We start from the raw sequence: 23,192 nt of genomic DNA, 5'->3' as shown, positions 1-23,192 counted from the left end.
ACAAAAAAAGTCAACCATAGTTGAGAACGATAAAAAAATATATTAGAGTGTTACTTTTTAAAAGAACGAAAGTATGTTTTAAATATATTTTTAATTTTTTAGCTAATTTTATTAATTTAGGTTGGAACTTATTTATATGATCAGTAATAAGTGCTAACTGGGCTAACACTTAGTGCCAAATAAAAAAAAAAATCGAAGTTACAGTTGAGAACGATATAAATGAATGTTTGTTTGTTACTTTTTAAAAGAACAAAAGTATGTTACATTTAATACATTAAATTAACATATTTTAGATTTTATTAAATTATTTAGATGAAAAAAAGTTTAAACGTAAAAAAATATTTTTTTATTAGTTAGTTGTAATTATCTCAAACCAATAAGCAGATAAAACATTAAAGAATAAAAAATATTTATTACAAAAATAATTAGAGATCAACTTCTAAATTTCAAAACATGATAACATACAGGACGAAAACCAAAAAACAAACCAACTTACAGGACCAAAACCAAAATAAGCCAACATATATGACTAAATCAAAAAAAAAAATCAAGTTACAGGATCTTTTCCAAAACAAACCAACATACAAAACCAAAACAAAAAAAAAACCTATATACAAGACCAAAATGCTAATTTTCCCGTGATTTGAGACATGAACATTATATATGATTTTAAAAAATTGAAAACAAGCATTTTTTGAAGCAAACTGATGTATCAATTAGAATCAAAAGAGGTTACATTAAGAATTACAGACGGCGACGGACTGAAAATGAGCGTTTGTTTACAAAAATTTTCACTTTCAAATAGGTGAAATAGTACATTAACACATCATCAATCCGATCACTTGATTTGGATAACAAGGTACAAAGTATCAATACACCAACGGAATAACAGCTTTCCTATTCTTGGGATAATCCTCTCCAAACTTTTCCAAGTACCATCTGTGATTGGCCCCAGCTCTGGGAACCAAATTAGCACATGTGTACACAAAAAAGCCCAATCCAGCCCAAGACCAAGTCATCAAGGCCCAGCCCAACCATTCCAAAATCTCCCCCGAATAATTTGGACAACTAACCCACTCAAACAGCCCACCTCTCGGTATCTTGTACCCCCCGCCCGTATTCTTCAGGCCTGTCAGCAAATTATCCGACCAAATATTCGCCGCCATGCCGCCACCAAAGACAACCATCCCGGCCGCGCACCTCCACCAGAACCACCGATCTCCGTCGAAATCAGCGTATTCGGACACCCATCTGGCTTGCAAGTAAGCATTCAAGAGGTTGAACCCGAACGCCATCAGGGCCACGCTCACCGGGAACCCTCCGGCTGCTTTTTTCTGGATTCGCGATGTGAAGAGGAGTTTGAGCGGGTAGATGACCGTGCGATGGAGGTAGTGGAGGAGGAACACGGAGATGAGGAGGATTGCACGTGGGTCGCGGTGGTTTTGGCCGCGGGGGAAGAGGAGGAGGCTGAGCCACACGGTGGGGCTCTCCATCAAGAACCAAGCCAGTGGCGGCGGGATTGTGGGGCCCCATCCGGCACGGTGGTGCTTGCCGTATGGAGCGGTGAGAAAGAGGAGGGAGACGATGGTCGGTGGTGTGATGAAGAAGAGGGTGAGAAGGCTGTAGTGAAACAAATCTTGATCTGCGGCCATTTTTTGGTGCTGCTGGAGTGGAGTGGAGTGGAGTGGAGTGGACACAGTACGCTGGCTCGATCATTTGTTTATTTTATAGACACTTGCCATCATTGTGAGCGAAAAACAAGAGATATAGATCTAGTTTTGTTTTTAATTTAATAAATAGATCTCTAATCAAAAAACTATATTATCTTTGTTTTAAGTATTTTCTCTCTTCTCCTTCTTCTTTCACGTTTCTGCGTTGTTTTTTTTCTATCTTATTTTCTCTTTCTCCCCTTTCTCATTTTTCCTCCTCTTTTTTTTTTTTTTTTATTAAATTCACCAAGCGGTTGACCGTCTTTTTTGCCCAAGCGGTCGACCAAGACTTGGGCTCGATCGACCGCCTTGGGAAAGCGGTCGACCAAGGCTTGGGCTCGGTTCCCTGCCCAAGCGGTCGACCCCCTTGGGAAAGCGATCGACCAAGGCTTGGGCTTGGTCGATCGCTTGGGTCGACCAAGCCTGGGTCGACCAAGCCGGGCTGACAGCTTGGTCGACCGCTTGGGACGAGCTTGGGGACCCAGGCTTGGGTCAACCAAAACCATTGTTTATATATTTTATTGTGTAGTATTATTATCAAAAATATTGATGGTTTAGTGGTTAAAGTTTAGGAGGAGAGAGGAGTGCCAGGTTCGTCTCTTGAAGAGGAGAGAGGGAAGGGAGGAAGGAGGGAAAATGAGGGTTGGACATAATTTTTTTTCAAAAAGGAAAAAAGACCAAATTATCTTTAATTGAGACCCTTTGACTAAATTAAAAAGTCAAGAGTCCCTTTTATTAAATTAAAAACAAGACCAGACCTATATATTTAAATGACCCGGTGTACATGCTTATAAATTTATTTATATTTATTTTTGAAATATGCTTATAAATTTATTAATGTTTTATTACCAAAAGCATGTGTGTGCATATCCATATAAAATATGAGTAAAATATTTAGATAATATTTATATTAATTGTGTATTAATAGAAAAGAAGATAAAAGTGTTTAATTAACACATAATATGAAGAAAATGAGGGTTGAAAAAGGAAATATATAATTGAAAGAGCAAATTGGTGATAAATTCCCAAACTCAAACTTGACTTTGCCCTAGCTCCCTACCTATAAAATTCTTTACAATAGCTCCCTAGGACCACAAAACTTGAATATTTAATTGTTTAATTCTTGTACTGGATTTATGCTTTTCTATGCTTAAAATCTAAAGACTTTATGCTAAAATCTGAAGATTTTGTGCTTATTCATGGTACAAAAAATTATCTGTAAAAATGGTACCAAAGCCTTAGGTTAATTATTCAGACATAATATTATTCGTTAATTCATGTTTTTCTTTGTTGAGGAGAAGATTTTTTTTTAAAAGATGACTTCAAACGAAGGTTTGAATCAAGAGGATTTTATTCATATGAAATCCTATAAACAAGTTAATCTATTCACAATAGATTACTTACAACAGGTTGTGATTAATGCTCTTAATTTTGAAGAGATAAAGAAAAATGATTTCTAACTCTCAATTTTTAGAGATTACCCCAGATTCCTCTAAACTCTCCGGAGATCTTAGAGAAATTCAAAAGACGGTACAATATTACAGCAATCAGCTTTATGAGATACCTCGGCAAATTGAAGAATCCTTAAGAAACAAGAAGAAATTCTTGGAAACCTAAAGGATCTTCAAAATAAAATCATAAATCTAGAACACACTTCGGATTCTAGAAAAGGAAATACAGGAGAAAGGTTACCACTCTCATTTGGTACCGAACATTTGTTACATCAGAAAACAAAATGGTCCAAAAACCTTTAACCAATGATGAAATGATGATTAATCTTATAAAAGCAGTATCAGAGAAAAACACTATCTGATGACTACTTTAGAAAGATTAAATCTCGAGGATCTACAAGATCTTGCGGATTCTTTTGCGAATCTCAAAGTAGTAGATCTAAAAATGAATTCCCCTGAGGGTGAACAACACATAGGGAATCCCCCAAGATATGTGGTTAAAATAGAAGAACCACATAGTGAGTTCCAGGTTGGAAAAAATTCACATCCAGCAGGAACCAGATCGAGAAGGAGTAAAATCCCACTTCATCAAACTCCTTACGGAAAAACTGTTTTAGATCCAATACATCCTTATGGGGTTATGTTAAACCTTGATGTTTTGGACTTCAAAAACAGAGAAGATCTTATAGATGATTGGACGTCAGCTATGAGAATAGCAGCAGGGACATTAGATCTTAATAAAGAAAGATTCATTAAACTTCTAGAAATGAGTCTAATGGGATCTGTTAAGATCGCATGGGAGATGACTATGCCAGAAACTAAGGAATCAATCTTAGCAGGAGAATCCCTCAGCGAGATTGGAGAAAGAATGGCCACCCTATTTAAAACACAATTCATAGGGGTAGACTATTTCAATAATCAAGATACAGAGAAAAAGAGAAGATATACTCAAGCTCTTTATAGCCTCGAGTTACATGATATCTGCTTAGTTGATGAATACATTATGTTATTCACTAAATACTGATGAAATTCGGGAGTCGAGAAAAATATAGCTATTCAGCTATTTTTTGCAAAAATGCTAAGTCCTTGGAGAGAAATGCTGATTAAAGAATATATTCCAGGCAATCTTGATACATTGACAAGACGTGCCTCCTTTTTGAAAGGAAAATTAGCAGAATGGTGCCATATGGCAGCATTACAGAAGAACTACAAGAAAATAAGGGGTATAGATAAGCGTACACCTTTGTGTTGTAGAGAAAATGATCTTCCAACGATCATTGAAAACAGATCATAGGAATTTAAAAGGAAGAAATTTAGAAATAATTCCTATAATAAAAGAATGAAAAGTTCTTGGAAACCAAGAACATTTTGGTCCAAACAAAAGGCCAGATCCTATAGATCAGATAGAAGAAGTGGACCTATAAGAACATCCCCAGCAACAGGCTCATAACAAAGCAGGGGAAGAACACCATCAAGAAGAACTTTCAAAAGAACTCATACAAGAGCAAGTGAAAGTTTCAAGGATTGCAACTGCTTGACATGTGGAGCAAGAGGACATATATCTACAAATTGTCCAGAAAACGAGAAAAAAAGAGTTAAACTCTTTGAAGCAACACCAGATATGGATGATGCGGTCTTCTTTCAAGATCTAGTCCAAGTATATCAATTTGAGGATATCCCCTCATATGAAAGCATATACAAAGAAGAGATATTGTTTAGTCGAGAAGTTTCTGAAGATGAATCAGAATCAGAATCAGAGTAAAGAGGAAGTGTTTCACCATGAAACACATGAAAGTTTGGCTGGGTTTTTTAGTCAAACCACGATATCTCATAATATGGTCCAAAGGATTATGAGAGAAAATCCAACATTACAGAAGTACCAAGGATTTTCGGCAGGACAAGTTGAAAGAGTCTTCGAAAACCTAGGCTAAGACAAAGAAGAAATAATTTGATTTATAAGGTATCCAGAAGGGAAATGGCGATCCCTATGGAACTAACCAGTAATTAAATTGAAATGCAGTTAATTCCCTTTGAAGAAATTCGAGAAGAATTACAAAAATTAAAAGCAGAAGTAGCAAAGACAATGTCTTGGATTCATATTGGAGCAATCCAGATTATGATCAAGGCTACTTTTAAAGAAGGAATAGATTCACCCATAGATATCGTAGTATGCGATAAAAGAATGGGGAATATATAAGATGCGGCTCTAGGAACTATCTCGGGAAATTTATGTGCAGAAAAAATTGTGGGAGTTATTTATCCAAGAATAGCCTACAATTTAGCTGATAGAGATTTTAGTCGAGCCTTGACTTTGCATCAAAACTTCAAGGAAAAAGACTAATGAAGGAAGGTAATAGGTCATATTATATTACGTATCAAATTTCATATGCTCTTTCTAATACTCACCATTCTGAATTATTTATTAGAAATGAGTTCATTGAAATTACAGAGATCTTTGGGAAAGTTGCTCAAGCAATATACCCAAAAAAAATCGAGTTTTCTTTAATTCAGGAAACATACCAAATTCAAGACAGACAGGTTCTATACAGAGACCTTAAAATAGAACCCCGAAGGTTATCTTTCCAAGGAGACAGAATGTAGTAACCCAAATACCATTTTAAGATAATAATATGTTAAAAATGATTAAGGGTTGGTATTTAACCAATTTCGGAGTGTTATTGGACTTCAAAAGTAAAATTTGGGCTTTTTCATTTTGGGCCGGATAGTAAGTTCCGATCCCGGATAGAAAGCTCCGATCCCGGATAGTAAGCTCCGATCGGAACGGAAGCTCCGATCTTGGAACGGAAGTTCCGATCCCCAGCTGTAAAAAATGATCGATGACTCAGTCGCGAGTTTTGACAAGTGTCGGTCATAGAGCAGATCGGAAGCTCCGGTCGTAGATCGGAAGTTCCGATCCTGGCGTGGCAGACATGCACGCAATGAGCTGGATCGGAAGCTCCGATTCCGAAATCGGAAGTTCCGATCCTGGCCGAGAAATTTGGCTATAAATAGGGCCGTTCAGAGTTCATTTTCAATTACGAATTCTCGAGTTTCCTTCTTCAGTTATATAGTGTGAGATATACACTTGAGGGCCCTATCAGTTATAATAGAGGTTCTGGAATAACCAAGGTGTGGTTATAGTCATCCGGGACTAGCGACTCCAAAGGGCTAACTACGGACGAAGGTATGGTCCGGGAATCTATTTAAGTTTTGGGAGTATTTATTAGCTTAGTTAAGGCTTATAGAATTTATGTAGTGATACAGTGAACTTTTGAATATAGGCTTGGAACCTAGGATCCTATTATACTTGAACTAGCCTAGAGGTACGTACACATTGACTGAGATTACCAGCGAGTATACATGTTTATATGTTGCATTTATTTGGCATTATTATATGGCATGATGTATGATTTACCGTTTTCTATACTCATATGTCATGTGCATATACACGTTGAGCCTATTCCTTGTTATACCTGATTATAGAGCCGCTCAGCTCTATACTCGATAGTCTGTCACTGAGAGTACCGCGACGGCGGGGGGAATTTATGTCTGTCTACTCTGGTGTACTAGACGAGTGTGGTTGCACCCAGAGGTTGATCCGTGCGGTGGCAGCACTCATGTGGCGCCGGTTCTGAGCATGATTTTTCAGATGATCTTTTACCAGTCATCATGTAGCATGCATTATATACATATGTTTACTCATGTCTATGTACTGGGCGTTAGCGCTCACGTCCTAGTTGTTATCTTGGACACCCTATTCCATGGGGCAGGTCGCAGGATGGACGGAGCTGGTAGTTCAAGGCAGGACTAGGGAGCAGGAGCCTTGAGGATTTTATTATACAGCAGGATTCGATATAGCTGTATAATGTTTACTGTTTAAGATTTCGATTTGGTTGTAACATTACAGAAAGCTGATATGTAAATTATGGATTTTGTTTCTGCATGTCTTACTCTGTTAAGTTATTTTTGCTGTATTAAGTTTAATGCATGCTATTAGTTGCCAGTTAGTAGGTGATTCCATGCAGGGTCACTACATTTTTGGTATCAGAGCATGCTTAGATTTTGGGATTAGTACTTGGGATTTAGTTTAGTCTTGAGTAATTCTTGTGCATTTGGGATTTTAATGTGCAATTCTTTTCAGGATATGGCTGACGAGAGTCACGGTAGTGTTGGCCAGGGAAGTGGTCATCATCATCGTCGCCATCATCATCAAGATGATCAACATCGTCCTCATGAGGGTCGACGTCGCTATACTATTAATAAGTTTATTCAGGTAGGACCGAAACCCTTAGTGGGAGGCGAGAATCCTGAACAAGCTAGAAGCTGGATGTCTAAACTTGAGAGCACGTTCCGAGCTTTCGAGTGTACTGAGGAGCAGAAACTGGAAGTTCTAGAATTCGTTCTAGAGGATAGAGCACGTTTTTGGTGGGATGCCAAGGTTGCTCTGGCACGTACTGAGAGAGGACAGGTGACTTGGGGGGATTTCTGTCGGGAGTTTCAGAAATTATATTTTCCTCCGGCTGTTCGCCAAGCACGATCTATGGAGTTGCTTACTTTGAGGCAAGGATCAATGACTATTGATCAATATTAGCAACGATTTCTTGATCTGCTACCTTTCAGTCCTCATATTAATGAGAGTGATGCATCGAAATACGATATCTTTTTACAAGGTTTGAACCAAGATATCTACTCTCAGGTTGTCGTCTGTGATGACCCGGTATCTTTTGAGACTTTGGTGAACCGTTGCCGTATTGTGGAGACTAGCAACAGGCGGGCACAGTTGATGATGCCAGCACAGCCTAGTGGATCTTTTGAGCCTCGAGCTCAATCTGTTGTGCAATCTGGACCTACGTCTTCTTCTACTCCTAATACTTCATCTGGATCTCGTGGTTCACGAGGTATGTTCCGTTTTGGAAAGAAGAGGAAGAAGGAGGAGTTTTGTAGCCACTGTGGTGGGAAGCATCCTGCAGCTTCATGTCGGAGAGCTACTAGTGCGTGTTATATTTGTGGTCAGCAGGGACATCTGCGGAGAGATTGTCCTCAGCGCATGGGTTCTGCCAGTGGATCGGGATCCCAGGTTGGATCTCAGGCTTCTACTTTTCCACGTCAGCAGCCAGCACCACAGAGTTCTTTTGGTTATCGTCCCCAGACTCAAGGGCAGGTGTTTGCTCTGTCTCAGGAGCAGGCTACTGAGGGAAGCGATCGCATGTTGGCAGGTAACTTCTTGTTATGTGGTATTCCTGCACTTGTATTAATTGATACTGGAGCATCGCATTCCTTTATTTCTAGTCGCTTCGTTAAGAGACATAGATTACCTTACGTATCATTAGATATGTATTTAGTTGTATCTACTCCGTTAGAGCAGGAGGTAGTAACTAAGCGTCTAGTGATGGGTTGCCTTCTGGAGTTTGAGGGTAATGTGTTATCGGCTAATTTGATGATATTAGCGATGACGGATTTTGATTGTATTTTGGGAATAGATATGCTGACTTTGTATCATGCTACTGTGGATTGTTATCAGCGTCTGGTACAGTTTCATCCCGTTGAGGGTGATAGCTGGTACTTTTATGGTGAGGGTGCGCGACCTCCAATGCCACTTGTTTCGGCTCTGAAGGCATGTCATGTCTTGGAGTCAGGTGGGGAGGGCTACCTCATCTATGCAGTTGATATGTCCATGAGTAGTACGGGTATTGATCAGCTACCGGTTGTCAGCGAGTTTCCTGACATATTCCCTGATGAGATTCCTGGTTTTCCTCCGGTTCGAGAGGTTGAATTTGGTATTGATCTAGTACCAGGAACTACGCCTATATCCCGAGCACCTTATCGTCTGGCACCTTCAGAGATGAGGAAATTGAAACAGTAGTTGCAAGATCTGCTTGATAAGGGATATATTCGTCCGAGTGTTTCTCCGTGGGGAGCACCTGTTTTGTTTGTCAAGAAGAAGGATGGATCGATGCGATTATGTATTGATTACAGGCAGTTGAATCGTGTCACCATCAAGAATAAGTATCCTTTGCCACGGATTGATGATCTGTTCGATCAACTACAGGGTACTTCTGTTTATTCGAAGATAGATCTGAGATCTGGATACCATCAGATGCGGGTACGAGACTCAGATATATCTACGACTGCTTTCAGGACCAGATACGGGCATTCTGAGTTTCTGGTGATGCCATTCGGTTTGACGAATGCACCGGCAGTCTTTATGAATCTGATGAATCAGGTATTTCGAGATTATCTGGATAGATTTGTCATCGTCTTCATAGATGATATTCTTGTCTATTCTCATGACAAGGATGAGCATGCACAACATTTGAGGATTGTTCTACAGACGTTACGAGATAAGCAGCTATATGCGAAATTGAGCAAGTGTGAATTCTGGCTTGATCGGGTAGTATTTCTCGGTCATGTGATTTCTAATGAAGGGATATCTGTTGATCCTAGTAAGATAGAGGCAGTGCTGAACTGGTCTCGTCCGACGACGGTTGCTGAGATTCGTAGTTTCTTGGGTCTAGCTGGATATTACCGTCGGTTCATCGAGAATTTTGCACAGTTGGCAAGGCCTTTGACTCAGCGTACACGGAAAGATGTTGCCTTCATTTGGTCCTCGGATTGTGAGGAGTCATTTCACGAGCTGCGTAGACGTCTTACTACTGCACCTGTGCTAGCTCTACCTTCTGGATCAGGAGGTTATGTGGTTTATACTGATGCCTCTGGTCAGGGGTTGTGATGTGTGTTGACACAGCATGGACATGTTATTGCCTATGCTTCTCGACAGTTGAAGACGCATGAGAATAACTATCCAGTGCATGATCTCGAGTTAGCCGCCATTGTATTTGCGCTCAAGATTTGGAGACATTATCTTTATGGCGAGAAATTTGAAATATTTACGGATCACAAGAGTTTGAAGTATTTATTCTCTCAGGCAGAGTTGAATATGCGACAAAGACGCTGGATGGATCTCCTGAAGGATTATGATTGTGAAATCAAATATCATCCAGGTTCTGCTAATCTTACTGCTGATGCCTTGAGTCGGCAGGTGAGACTGTCTGCACTTCAGACTAATGAAATATCTCATATGATTCAAGAGTGTTGTTCATTAAGTTTTACGCTCAAGCACAAGAAAGGGAGGAATGGGGTTCGTTTGTATACTATTTTATCTGAGCCAGCATTGTATTCTCGGATCAGAGATGCTTAGATATCTGATGTTAAGACTCAGCGATTGGCACGTCTAGCCAATGGAGTTAATACATCTGGATTCCATTTTCAGGCAGATGGTTTATTGTGTCTATCCAATAGAGTGGTTGTACCTAATGTTGCGGAGCTCAAGAATGATATTCTATCTCAAGCTCACAGGAGTCGATTATCAGTTCATCCTGGAAGTATGAAAATGTATAAGGACTTGCGAACTAGATTCTGGTGGAAGGGGATAAAGCGAAGTGTGTATCAATTTGTTTTGAGATGTTTGGTTTGTCAACAGGTCAAGGCTGAACATCGACGACCAGGTGGATTACTGCAGAATCTTGAGATTCCCGAATGGAAGTGGGAGCATGTGACTATGGATTTTGTCATCCACTTGCCTATGACTTCACGTCAGTGTGATGCTATCTGGGTTGTCGTTGACCGTTTGACAAAATCAGCACATTTCATTCCTTATAACCGGGAGTATTCTTATGATCGCATGGCACGCTTATATATCCAGGAGATTGTGCGATTATATGGGATTCCAGTGAGTATTGTCAGTGATAGAGATCCGCGATTTACATCACATTTTTGGGGTAGTTTTCAACAAGCGTTGGGTACCACTCTGAGTTTGAGCACGGCGTATCATCCGGAGACTGACGGGCAGTCAGAGCGCACTATTCGTACGCTGGAGGATATGCTACGTTCTTCTGTCATGGATTTTGGCTTATCTTGGCAGGATCAGTTACCTTTGATTGAATTTGCCTACAATAACAGTTATCATCGTAGTATTGATATGGCACCTTTCGAGGCATTGTATGGTTGACGGTGTCGTACTCCGTTATTCTGGGATGAAGTCGGGGAACGGCAAGTCGAGGGTCCTGAATTGGTGCAGCAGATTATAGACAAGGTAGATTTTATCAAGCATAGGATCAAAGTTGCTCAAGATAGACAAGCCAGTTATGCGAATATTCGCCGCAGGCCACTTCAGTTTGAGCCTGGTGAATATGTTTTTCTGCGAGTATCACCTTTCAGGAAGGTGATGAGATTTGGTGTGAAAGGCAAGTTGTCTCCTCGTTACATTGGGCCTTTCCAGATACTGGAGAAGATCGGAGATGTTGCTTATCGTTTGGCTTTACCGCCATCTCTTTCCAGTATACACAATGTTTTTCATGTGTCGTTGCTTCGACAGTACATAGCTGATGAATCTCATGTGATTCAGTCTACTGATATTCAGCTCGAGCCAGATCTGTCTTTTGTTGAACGACCAATCTGTATCCTAGACAGGAAGGAGAAAATTCTTCGGAACAAGATTATACCACTTGTGATGGTACAGTGGCAGCGTCGAGGCGTTGAAGAAGCAACTTGGAAAACTGAGAGTCGTATGCGAGCAGAATATCCTGAGTTGTTTGCTTTGTAGTTTTAATTACCATGTAAGATGTAATTACCGTTGTTGTAATAAGACATGGTTTGATGTTTCATATTGTTATCTTGATTTGTCTTTAGATGTTATTTCGCGGACGAAATATCTAAAGGTGGGGAGAATGTAGTAACCCAGATACCATTTTAAGATAATAATATGTTAAAAATGATTAAGGGTTGGTATTTAACCAATTTCGGAGTGTTATTGGACTTCAGAAGTAAAATTTGGGCTTTTTCATTTTGGGCCGGATAGTAAGTTCCGATCCTGGATAGTAAGCTCTGATCCCGGATAGTAAGCTCCGATCCCGGAACGGAAGCTCCGATCCTGGAACGGAAGTTCCGATCCCCAGCTGTCAAAAATGATCGATGACTCAGTCGCGAGTTTTGACAAGTGTCGGTCATAGAGCAGATCGGAAGCTCCGGTCGTAGATCGGAAGTTCCGATCCTGGCGTGGCAGACATGCACGCAATGAGCTGGATCGGAAGCTCCGATTCCGAAATCGGAAGTTCCGATCTTGGCCGAGAAATTTGGCTATAAATAGGGCCGTTCAGAGTTCATTTTCAATTACGAATTCCCGAGTTTCCTTCTTCAGTTATATAGTGTGAGATATACACTTGAGGGCCCTATCAGTTATAATAGAGGTTCTGGAATAACCAAGGTGTGGTTATAGTCATCCGGGACTAGCGACTCCAAAGGGCTAACTACGGACGAAGGTATGGTCCGGGAATCTATTTAAGTTTTGGGAGTATTTATTAGCTTAGTTAAGGCTTATAGAATTTATGTAGTGATACAGTAAACTTTTGAATATAGGCTTGGAACCTAGGATCCTATTATACTTGAACTAGCTTAGAGGTACGTACACATTGACTGAGATTGCCAGCGAGTATACATGTTTATATGTTGCATTTATTTGGCATTATTATATGGCATGATGTATGATTTACCGTTTTCTATACTCATATGTCATGTGCATATACACGTTGAGCCTATTCCTTGTTATACCTGATTATAGAGCCGCTCAGCTCTATACTCGATAGTCTGTCACTGAGAGTACCGCGACGGCGGGGGAAATTTATGTCTGTCTACTCTGGTGTACTAGACGAGTGTGGTTGCACCCAGAGGTTGATCCGTGCGGTGGCAGCACTCATGTGGCGCCGGTTCTAAGCATGATTTTTCAGATGATCTTTTACCAGTCATCATGTAGCATGCATTATATACATATGTTTACTCATGTCTATGTACTGGGCGTTAGCGCTCACGTCCTAGTTGTTATCTTGGACACCCTATTCCATGGGGCAGGTCGCAAGATGGACGGAGCTGGTAGTTCAAGGCAGGACTAGGGAGCAGGAGCCTTGAGGATTTTATTATACAGCAGGATTCGATATAGCTGTATAATGTTTACTGTTTAAGATTTCGATTTGGTTGTATCATTACAGATTTAAGTCTGGATTATGTTACTAAGCTGATATGTAAATTATGGATTTTGTTTCCGCATGTCTTACTCTGTTAAGTTATTTTTGCTGTATTAAGTTTAATGCATGCTATTAGTTGCCAGTTAGTAGGTGATTCCATGCAGAGTCACTACACAGAATGACAAGCAGGAGATGGGACAAATCTCCTATTCAAGAAATTCCACCAGAAAAAAAAGAGTTTTCTATAATAGGAAAACTTAGATCTCCAGAAGGATGGAAAGAAGTGAAAATAGTATTCGAAATTACAAGTTATCGGAACTTGTTCCCTTGTAACTCGATTTACTATTTCGAACAACAGGAAAAAGGAACTTACCAAGGAGTGATAAATATTGGAGAATTGAAAGTTCAAATCTGGGGAATTCCAGAAAAAGAAATGGATCAACTCATTCTTGGTCTAGAATTCCTGGAGGACCATAAACCATGGAAACGCCTTGAAAAGAGAATAGAGTTCATGGCAAAGAAAAGACTTGGAGAATTCAATAAGAATTCTACGAAATGGAAAACCAAGAGAATTGGATAAGGGACAATCCCTTAATTAGATTCGAGAACTCTGTTCACAGATAGAGAAAGAAGCAACAGTTGAAATTAGTAAGTCATAAACATGATTTACTAGAACGCATTGAAGAAGTAAAAAAGAGTAACCATACTCTACCTTTTGAGGCCTTAGGGAAACTAAAGGTAAATAATATTAATCGGATTACTGAGTTACAACACAGTCTGTTAAAAATGGCGGGACCATTTAGTAATCCCTTTAAAAAATGACAACAAGTCCTTTCTCCATATACATTCCGATAGGGATGTTATATGAGCAATATAAGGCTGAGTATTTTGCAGCTTATATTGACTCGGAAAGCAGGAATTTGTACAGCAAAAAGAGGAGTCTTCCCTGAAGAATGTGAAGAGGAATTGCCAAAAATTGCTGGACGAGATTTCTCTCGAAGAATTTTAATTCTTTGCAAAGGAATAAAACAAGCAGAGATCCTTATGGGAGGTGCAGGTCAAACACCTTGGTACAAGGTAAAAACACCACCAATCTATTTCCATGATACAGGAGCTGATATCCTGTTAGGAAATAACTTCTTACAAATGTTTAAGAAGTACACACAAGACAATGAGTCAAGAAGACTTATGTTCACTACAATTTGTGATCATAAAATTATCGTTCAAAGACTCAAGGTTGCTTTTTATTGACAATTGCCGATAATATTTCGCAGTCAGCGTGGTGATAAAGGACAAATTTTTCACCCAAAAATGAAAGAACCAAGAAGGTTTGGAGAAACCATGTTGAAAATAACAACAGAACAAGAACTCCAAACATAGGATATGGAGCTTCTCAAGATAACTCTAAATCACAGAGATATAAAGAATAAAGTATCCCTTGAAGATGTCAAAAAGAGACTCAATGAAAGTTACAACGAGCATCCTTTGGCATGATGGGATAGAAATCAACTCAAAGTCAGTCTTACTCTAAAGGAAGGCAAAGAGTATGAATTCATCAGATATAAGCCTATCCCGATGAACATAACAGATCAAAAGGATATGAGAATGATTATCAAGGAACATTTGGACCTTGATTTAATCAAAGAAGGAGTTTCACCATATAGCAGCCCAGGTTTTCTGGTTAGAAATCATGGTGAAATAAAAATAGGGAAACTCAGGCTAGTTATTAACTACCAAGGTATTAATAAAATCCTGGAGTTTGATGGGTACTTCATACCGAGTAGAGAACACCTAATTAGTTGTGTACGAAATGCTAGAGTGTTCTCAAAATTTGATTGTAAGTATGGATTTTACCAGATTCGAATGGAAGAAGGAAGTAAGAAATTCACAGTCTTCTCTACTCCACAAGGACACTATATTTGGTAAGTTATGTCTATGGGATTAGCTAATGCACCCCAGATATTTCAAAGAAAGATGGATAATCTTTTTAAAGATTATTTCAACTTTATGTTTGTTTATATTGATGATATTCTTATAGCATCAAAAAATATAGACGAACACGTTAAACACTTAGAGATTTTCTCTAAAATTTGTAAACAAGAAGGATTGGTTTTATCTGAAAAGAAAGCAGTCATAGCAACGAGGAAAATTGAATTCCTGATATTGAGATTGATGAAACTGGAATAATTCTACAACCCCATATTGTGAAAAAGGTAAAAAATTTTCCAGATAAACTCAAAGATGTAAAACAACTCCAGAGTTTTCTTGGAGTAGTTAATTTTGCAGGGATGTTCATTAACAATCTAGCAATGTACAGAAAGGTGTTCAGTTCTTTGTTAAAAAAGGATGCTAGGTTTATATGGACCGATGACCATACTAAAGGGGTAAACCAATTAAAAGAGATATGTAAGAATCTCCCAAAAATGGCTATACCCGTAGATGAAGATGATCTGGTATTATTTACGGATGCCAGTGACGATTGGTGGGCAGCAGTCCTTACCAAGATCACTCCAGATGGAGAAATACCATGTAGATACTGTAGTGGTCTTTTTTTAAAATCTGAGGCCATTAGATGGCATATCAACGAGAAGAAATTTTATGCAGTTAAAAGGGCTTTTGAAAAATGTCCATTATTTTTACTTGCTAAAAAATTCACTCTGAAGGTTGATAACACCCAGGTAAAAGCTTTCCTAAAAAATAAGATTGAGTCTAAACCTGAGAAAGCTAGGTTATTAAGATGGCAAGCATTATGTCAAAATTATATTTTTGATATTGTTATTATTAAATCTCATGAAAATATTCTTGCAGATTTCTTAACAAGAGATGGAAGGCAGTGACGTGGATTCCATCATGAAAATGCATAGGCATCTCAGGGAACACCTTGGGTTGCTTCAAAACGAGTTCAAACAGTTAGCCATTAATGCTGAAATAGCCCGAAGGTTAAAACAAGCTGATCGGATCAAAGTATCTAATCGAATTACAGGATGTATGCAAGCTCAAACACAACTATGGGCTGCTATTCAAGAGCCAATTATGAAGGCTATAGAGAAACCATTGGTTTCTCATAAATAAGATATGCTAAAACCATTGGTTTTACAAGAACAAGAAATACAACCACCGGTTGTGAAACAAGATGTTGAGAAATGTAAAACTCAAGAAACAAGTGCTAATCTATCATCAGCCTTTGATGATCTTGATGAAGCAATAATTGATGAGGATAACTCATCAAGTCAACCCTCCGCCTCTGGGGTAAAAGAAAAAGAGATCAATCTTAGGCCCAACACTGGCAAGGGCAAATCTAAGATTGATACTAATCCATCTATTATTTCTCCATTCCAGGTTTATCAAAAAAGGTGGGAGAAATTGAATACAATGAGTGAAATCAACCCGAACACTTGCAGGGTTGATGTTGCAGGAATATATCCAAGGGTTTGGCTAAAAAACAATGTCAATCCTAAAGATGTAAAACTTTGGTATGAATTTGGGGCTTTGGCCTCAGTTTATACAACATCAGCAAGCTTCCCGGAGATATCACAGTTACCAAAATGGATCCAGGAAGCAGTCCAAGAAACATGGGCAAATAATGATCATTTGGCCAGAGGAGATGTGCTTGAGTTATACTTTTTCAGTGCAGCTTCAGAACCAACAGTGAAAGGATCACACGAACCCTTTCATTTTATCAAGCTGAGGAAACCTGATATAAATAGTCATAAATTTATCAAGGATCCTTAAACTAAAAAAATACCCTTGGTGTCCACTTTCGGGGAAAATGAGATCTCAACCAGAAGGGCATGGGGTATTTGGGTCTGTCTTTCTGAGATGGATAAAGTCAAGTTTTCATTCAAATTTTATCAGAATTCTATGAATGGATCGTTCCTGTTAAACACAATAACAGGAAAAACTACAGCATTTGCGGAAGAACTCTTCGAAAAGAAGAGAAATCTTTTGTGGAACAACAAGCTGCCGGAGAGTAAAGAAACTCGTCGAAAATTCTGTAACATGGCTCATATTGGACGATGATCAGAGAATATCTGCCCAGAATGCCCAAATCAGAAGGAGCCAGAATTTGGAAAAACCTTTAGACCCCGAACGGATCGAAAGAATTTTTCCGAGACAAGCAAAGGGAGACAAGGACCACCGAAGATGCATTTTCACAGGGCCTACTTCAAAAGCAAAAGATGCCCCGACAACAATAAAGCAGGCATGTGAGGAGAATAAAGCCAAAAGAAAGTGGCAGACATGTGATTCCTCCACTAGTAAAAGATGTCATCAATAATGGCATAAAAAATTCAAGACAGCTGCCTCCTCCAATAGTAAAAGATGTCATCAATAATGGCATAAAGAAATACAAGACAGCTGTGAGATTTCCTAAAGTTTCTCGGTGAAACGAGTGGAACTACAGCTATAAATACAGGCATTTGAGGAAGCTGAAGATATCGATCATTTCTTTCAGTTTTCTTACAAATAAATTGTTGTAATATTTCCCTATCTTTGTATTAAGTTTTCTTTTATGTATTTCAAGAACAAAGCTACTATGAGTAGCTAAACAAGTTGTCTTCTCCTCTTCAAATGAGTTGATTTATGTAATAATATTATGTCTGAATAAATTTTCTAAATCTCTCGTTCTTTCATGTTCATATTTTATAATTAAATTTAAATACCATACGTCTTAAGGTAGAAAACGAATTAAGGCTGTGCTGGGTGTCGTTGAAGGAGCTTGTGCAGAAACCATCTGTTGCGAATGCGTGGTTGGATTGTGAGGAGCACTTCGTAAAACTCGGCAGGTATGACCCGAAGACATTATGGTCAAAAAGGTATTTAAATTTAATTCATCTTACGAAAGCATGTTGGACCCTAATCTGGAGTATATCGGCTGGAAACCTTGCGTAACTAATAGTCTTGCATGGCCGGGACTGGTTCGATAGGTATAACAAAGCCACGTACAAATGATTAGTTTTAATTATATTTTAATTCAAATATAGGGACCACTAGGGAGTAAAAATAAAGAAAGGGGTGGGTAGGGAGTTAAGTTAAAGAGAAGTTTGGTAGTGGGGAGTTTAAAATAATTTGCCTTAATTGAAAATGTATGTAACATTTTCCTTAAATTATTAATGTGCTCTTCTTACAATTACAAATATGGGAAGAATAACACGTGGAAGAGTAATGCTAGATGTACACATTGGTTTACACATTTTCTTATTAGTTATAAAACTTTCCTTGATCAACTAGATATTTATTTTTTATCAAGGGTATTTTTGCAATTAACGAGAGAAATGAGAAAAATTTTAAGTAAGAGTATAAACAAAGATGTAGATCTATTATTGTTCTTTTAATAACAATAATATTGTGATATTTTGATATTGTATCGCGAGATTATGTATTTAATGTATCTTGATATTTTGATAAATTAAATTCTTGTATTGAATTTTTTGTGTTGTAAGATTTGATGTACAAATTTCATTGTACGAGTAGCATCACTTTTGTGGAAATTCACTTAAAGTATCAAAACAATTTTTTGTTGATTTAATAATCGTAATAAATATACTTTGTGAGATGAATATCTTGTTTGGATCATCACTGAAAAAATATTGATTTTCATTTTAAATATGAGCAATATTACTTTTTACTGTAAATATGAACATGATTGATCATGCGAGACTATCTAGACCTACTATATATGTATGTATAATATACCGATTCTTTATAGTTCCGACAATATTGAGTAACGAGTAGGTCTCATATGAAAAATCTCGTAGATTTATATTCGTGAGATAGGTCGAACGCAAGACAATATATATAAGCGTAAACCGTTTTGAAAAATCGAACTCAAACAATATATATTATTTCAATAATTCAGTTTCTAACGTCAGACAAGCTATTACATTAACGTGTGACATTCTCAAGGATCATTTGTAACCGGAATCTATACAACCACTGAACTTGATCATTCTCAGATCAATTTAACTTGATAAATTTCAATAATTTCAAAATCGAAACACGATTCAGGTGCGGCTCAAGCTGTGTATATCTTTCTTACCTTTTTTATGCATCTACGACAAATAGGGCAGGTTCCAGAAGCCTCAGCTATCCTGTAAAGTAAAGATCGAGTCATGTTTAGTTACTTCTGACCAAGAATTGGTTCCTAGAGAGATTGCTGATCAGACATGAAGTTACTCGAGTTTGAGCATGAAAACTTGATTTTATAATTTTTATCAATCACTTATTAAATTTGCACACGAGCGAAAAAGTCTTTAAACCCGGTTGAAACATGACTCTGGTCGAGCTTTCACCAAACTTTCACTCCTCTCCCTATAATGTATTAAGACGAATATGCATGGCGGTCGAAATTACCTTGTGGCACATCCAAAGCAAGCGACACAATGTGCACATGGAAGGAAGAAACAGTCCCTGGGAGCATCAAAGCATATTGCACAGAGACGCCGCAAGCTGTTGTCCTCGGTATCTTTAACATGCTTCCCATCCCGTGCATCTTCAAGAGACTTGTCGTCCTCTGAGCCAGACACGTACGAGGAACCCCAACTCGAAAGATCATCATCTTTCTGTGAGAGCAAAGGGCTTCTCTCAAGTCCCCTGTTGCCCACTGGTTCTCTTCTGTTTTCCTGATCCATGCTCTTGCAATGGTTCGAGGTTTGACTGATGAGTAGCACAAGAACAGTCACTCCACCTGCATTCATAAGAGATTGAAGAAATCGTAGAATTTGAATGATATAGATTATGTAAGAGTGTATTTAGCAAGAAAAAATGTACCTAGGCCAAAAACATATGTTAACCATCGAGGTCCATATGAGATTTTAACATACCAGGCATCATTAGCCATGCCCTACACAAATAGAGAAGAATCCTCAGTTTATGTGACTTCCTAGCATAACAAAGGCACACACATATTGCACATGTTCACTTATGAGGAATTTACTTTTACATTTTCTGATGAAAGCATGGTGATGAACAGGAGAATGACTCGGTAGTTTTCAGTCGAACAGATCAAAAATTTATTTGTCGCTGAAAACAATCAGCCAAGAAAGACTCACAGGTTTTCGACCAGGAGCGGTGAGAAGAGCAGCACTGTCACTTGGGACATACAGTTTGAAACTACATTGGCCCTCCTCAAGCATACACTGGTAACCTGCTTCTGTTGTATTGTAGAGAAAAGCCTGTATTTGGATCTGAAGCCGCACCTGTTAAGCACATCCCATGTCAGTAAGCAATGCAAGAAGAAGTCATTGGAAATCTTAATAGGAAAATTTTAATCTATTAGCCCCTCCATGAAAATTCAGTTGGTGGATATTTAACATAGAAAGTAGGAATTTTTGCCCCTGTTCTTAAAAAACGAGACCAATAACTTAAAGCAAACAACACCGAGATCAAATTATTCAAACTGAAGTACTTGCTGCACTTCATGCACAGGATTACAACCAATGCGACGTTCCAATCGTTAAAAGAGTGTCTGTACCACAAATTTATTTAAGAACACTTGCCTTTTCTACTTCAGAATTCAAGTTACCCACAGCAATGTAGTAAGAAGAAGATTTGGACACCTTTTTCTGAACTGAGCCATTTCCTGTGGACAGTAAACCGGTGAGATTCAACCCCTGACATAACTAACACTCAATACTTGACCTTATTTTACCTCACCGCGTATGATATTCCAAGATAAGGTTGTATTTGGATACAATGGATTCTGAAGCCACACATCCAGACCTTCATTTCCTGGAATGATGCAGCATGCAGGAAAATCTCACAGGGTATCCAAAGAATAGAAACCCTCATTCTAAAAATATACCACCAATATGAGTTGCCAACGCACAAAAAAAAACAAGCATGGTAAAAGCGTGTCTTAAACAACTCCATTAAGAGTGGCTAGTGTTAAATATGCCATTAACAAAATGCTTTCCAAGTACGACCCACATCTAATCAATCATTACCATTTAGGTAAAACACTTGTCCACTGGCGTGTTCCTGCGCAATTAAAATACACCCGAAAAACTATTATGTAATTCCTCGATTTTTTTCCATCATCACAAGTGATGGTGTCTTTAGCCACCTACCAAAGTCATTTAGCTAAAAAAAAAATTAGCTTTTGAAGAAAACAAACATTAAAAAGGCAAATAAATTAATCTTACACGTGCTACATGACTTTTGCATCTGTCAAATTCTCATTATGTGAGTTCTAATTTCTATCTGCAACAACCAGCAATATATTTGTCCTCCTGCGTACTTCTATTCTCCAACTTTTTCAATAATCTACATTTGTGTCAGGTCTCTAAGTGCTAAAAGTAAAATTATGTGTTAGAAATTAATTATTACCTTCAGCAATTACCAGGACGACAGAGGATGAACTTAGGGAGTTCATGGAATAGGATATGTTTATCTGAGACCCTTTATTCAAAAAGAAATTCCATTCCTGTGATAGAAAGAAGTAAAAAAGTATATGCTAATTCCAGTGTCACCAAGTAGAAATAAAAAAAATACGCTCCCTTATCTGGAAACAAATGAACTACTAGAAATCACATTCAGCACAAAATCAATTCTCATAAAACTCACCTTGTGGGTTCTGGAAGGGAGAATGGTTGTGTGGTTTTCTGACCATGTGATCATGACATCAAGAGGAGGAATTTTATAAAATCCATACAACGTCAGCCCCTTCCCTGTTTTGAGTTCCACCACCTGGTAAAAGTCAATATTAACTCTATTTCACTATTTTGGGAGATAAAATGTAGTGATATTTATACAAATGTGAAAGGCATTCCATTTCCATAAATTGAACAGTAAACTAGAAAACCCAACTAAAATTGCGAGCTAACTATAGTTACCTTTATAGAGTCCACAAATAAATGGTTGGGATTGATCAATATGGATGAATATGGTCCGAGCAGTACATTTTCAGATGCATACACCCCAAATAGCAGTGTCATGGAGCCTGAGAACAGAAACGGAACAGACGAGCACCCCATAATTGGACTTGATTGCTTGCCGTACTAAATCGTTTCATTTTTATAAATTTTAATAGTTGCAAAATCCTATGTCATCACAATAAAAAAAAAAATCACCGAAGAACTTGAAACTTGTTTTATCCAAATGATTTAACTACTTTATAACCAACACATTCTGCATCTCCTACACATAATCAAATAACCTTAAATTTAACCACGATAGAAACAAATTTTACCAAACAAACAGAAAGTGAGCACGACAATGACGCAGGACCAAGCATCGCTCTGCGTAGCCGGGGAACCCTCATTTTCTGTCGCAGTCAAGCGATCTCCGTGGTGAGAGTTGCCGGAATATTCAAGATTCCTTTGAGGAAACGGCAGCGGCGTCGACTCTTCGAAATTCTCCCCCTCTTCTTGCACCTCCGAACCAGAAGCCGATCCAGTAGCGTCACCAAAACAGTCTTCCCTTATGAATCTCTGCACTTGGTGCTCCATTCAGAATTCGATCGGACAAAATCCTGCCAAAAAAAAAAGAAAATAATAATAATAATAGTGAAGAACAAGATTCACGGGACGAATCTATGAATATAATTATCGAGATTTTTACGTGTTGTGTGGGGAATTTTGGTTTGCAGATGACCGTTGCAGAGCATCCGAAATTCTTCATTTATTTTCATATTTACCAAACAAACTGGGTGCGCGCACGGGTTTTGGAGCATTGAAGGTTGGTTGTAACCGAAAAAGAGAGGCCGACGGTTAGGTCTGTTTGGTATATTGGATAATGATATATGTACATTTGGTTACACGTTCTATTAGATTTGAAAAATATTTTAATTTTTTTTAAAAAAATTATTTCTTTTCAATTTACAATTAATTTTTTGTTTTGCTAAAAAAAATCTTTCAACAAAAATATTATTATTTTTTATTACTTACTTATAAAATTAATTTTACCAAATTCAAAAAAAATAAATATTTTATAAAATTTTAAAATATAATTATTTACTGATTTCAACAAAAATAATAATTGTTTATTTTTTCTAGTAAATATATTTTAAAATTTTAAAA

General features: G+C 38.1%; 2 protein-coding genes across 3 annotated transcripts; both read right to left on the bottom strand.

Annotated features, from left to right (window-relative positions):
• Positions 1 to 670: 670 nt before the first annotated feature.
• On the bottom strand, positions 671 to 1,678 carry LOC140884739 (steroid 5-alpha-reductase DET2). The gene has a single exon (XM_073291587.1). The coding sequence runs from the start codon at positions 1,650 to 1,652 to the stop codon at positions 870 to 872; it is 783 nt and encodes a 260-aa protein (XP_073147688.1). The 5' UTR covers positions 1,653 to 1,678; the 3' UTR covers positions 671 to 869.
• A 17,368-nt stretch (positions 1,679 to 19,046) lies between these two features.
• On the bottom strand, positions 19,047 to 22,868 carry LOC140883796 (E3 ubiquitin-protein ligase APD2-like). 2 transcript variants are annotated; one of them, XM_073290382.1, is made up of 11 exons: positions 22,735 to 22,868; positions 22,364 to 22,645; positions 22,008 to 22,114; positions 21,739 to 21,861; positions 21,502 to 21,598; positions 20,830 to 20,904; positions 20,673 to 20,755; positions 20,226 to 20,372; positions 19,945 to 20,017; positions 19,528 to 19,861; positions 19,047 to 19,265 (listed from the first exon to the last, which is right to left on the bottom strand). In XM_073290382.1, the coding sequence occupies exons 2-11, from the start codon at positions 22,620 to 22,622 to the stop codon at positions 19,190 to 19,192; spliced, it is 1,374 nt and encodes a 457-aa protein (XP_073146483.1). In that variant the 5' UTR covers positions 22,623 to 22,645; positions 22,735 to 22,868; the 3' UTR covers positions 19,047 to 19,189. The 2 variants fall into 2 exon arrangements, with proteins under 2 accessions (XP_073146483.1, XP_073146484.1); XM_073290383.1 differs by lacking the exon at positions 22,735 to 22,868 and having other exon boundaries at positions 22,008 to 22,214; positions 22,364 to 22,491.
• Between the last annotated feature and the right edge of the window lie 324 nt (positions 22,869 to 23,192).

Source organism: Henckelia pumila, chromosome 2 (assembly GCF_033568475.1).
Source record: "Henckelia pumila isolate YLH828 chromosome 2, ASM3356847v2, whole genome shotgun sequence".
NCBI lineage: Eukaryota > Viridiplantae > Streptophyta > Magnoliopsida > Lamiales > Gesneriaceae > Henckelia > Henckelia pumila.
This window is presented reverse-complemented; position numbering and strand designations above follow the sequence as displayed.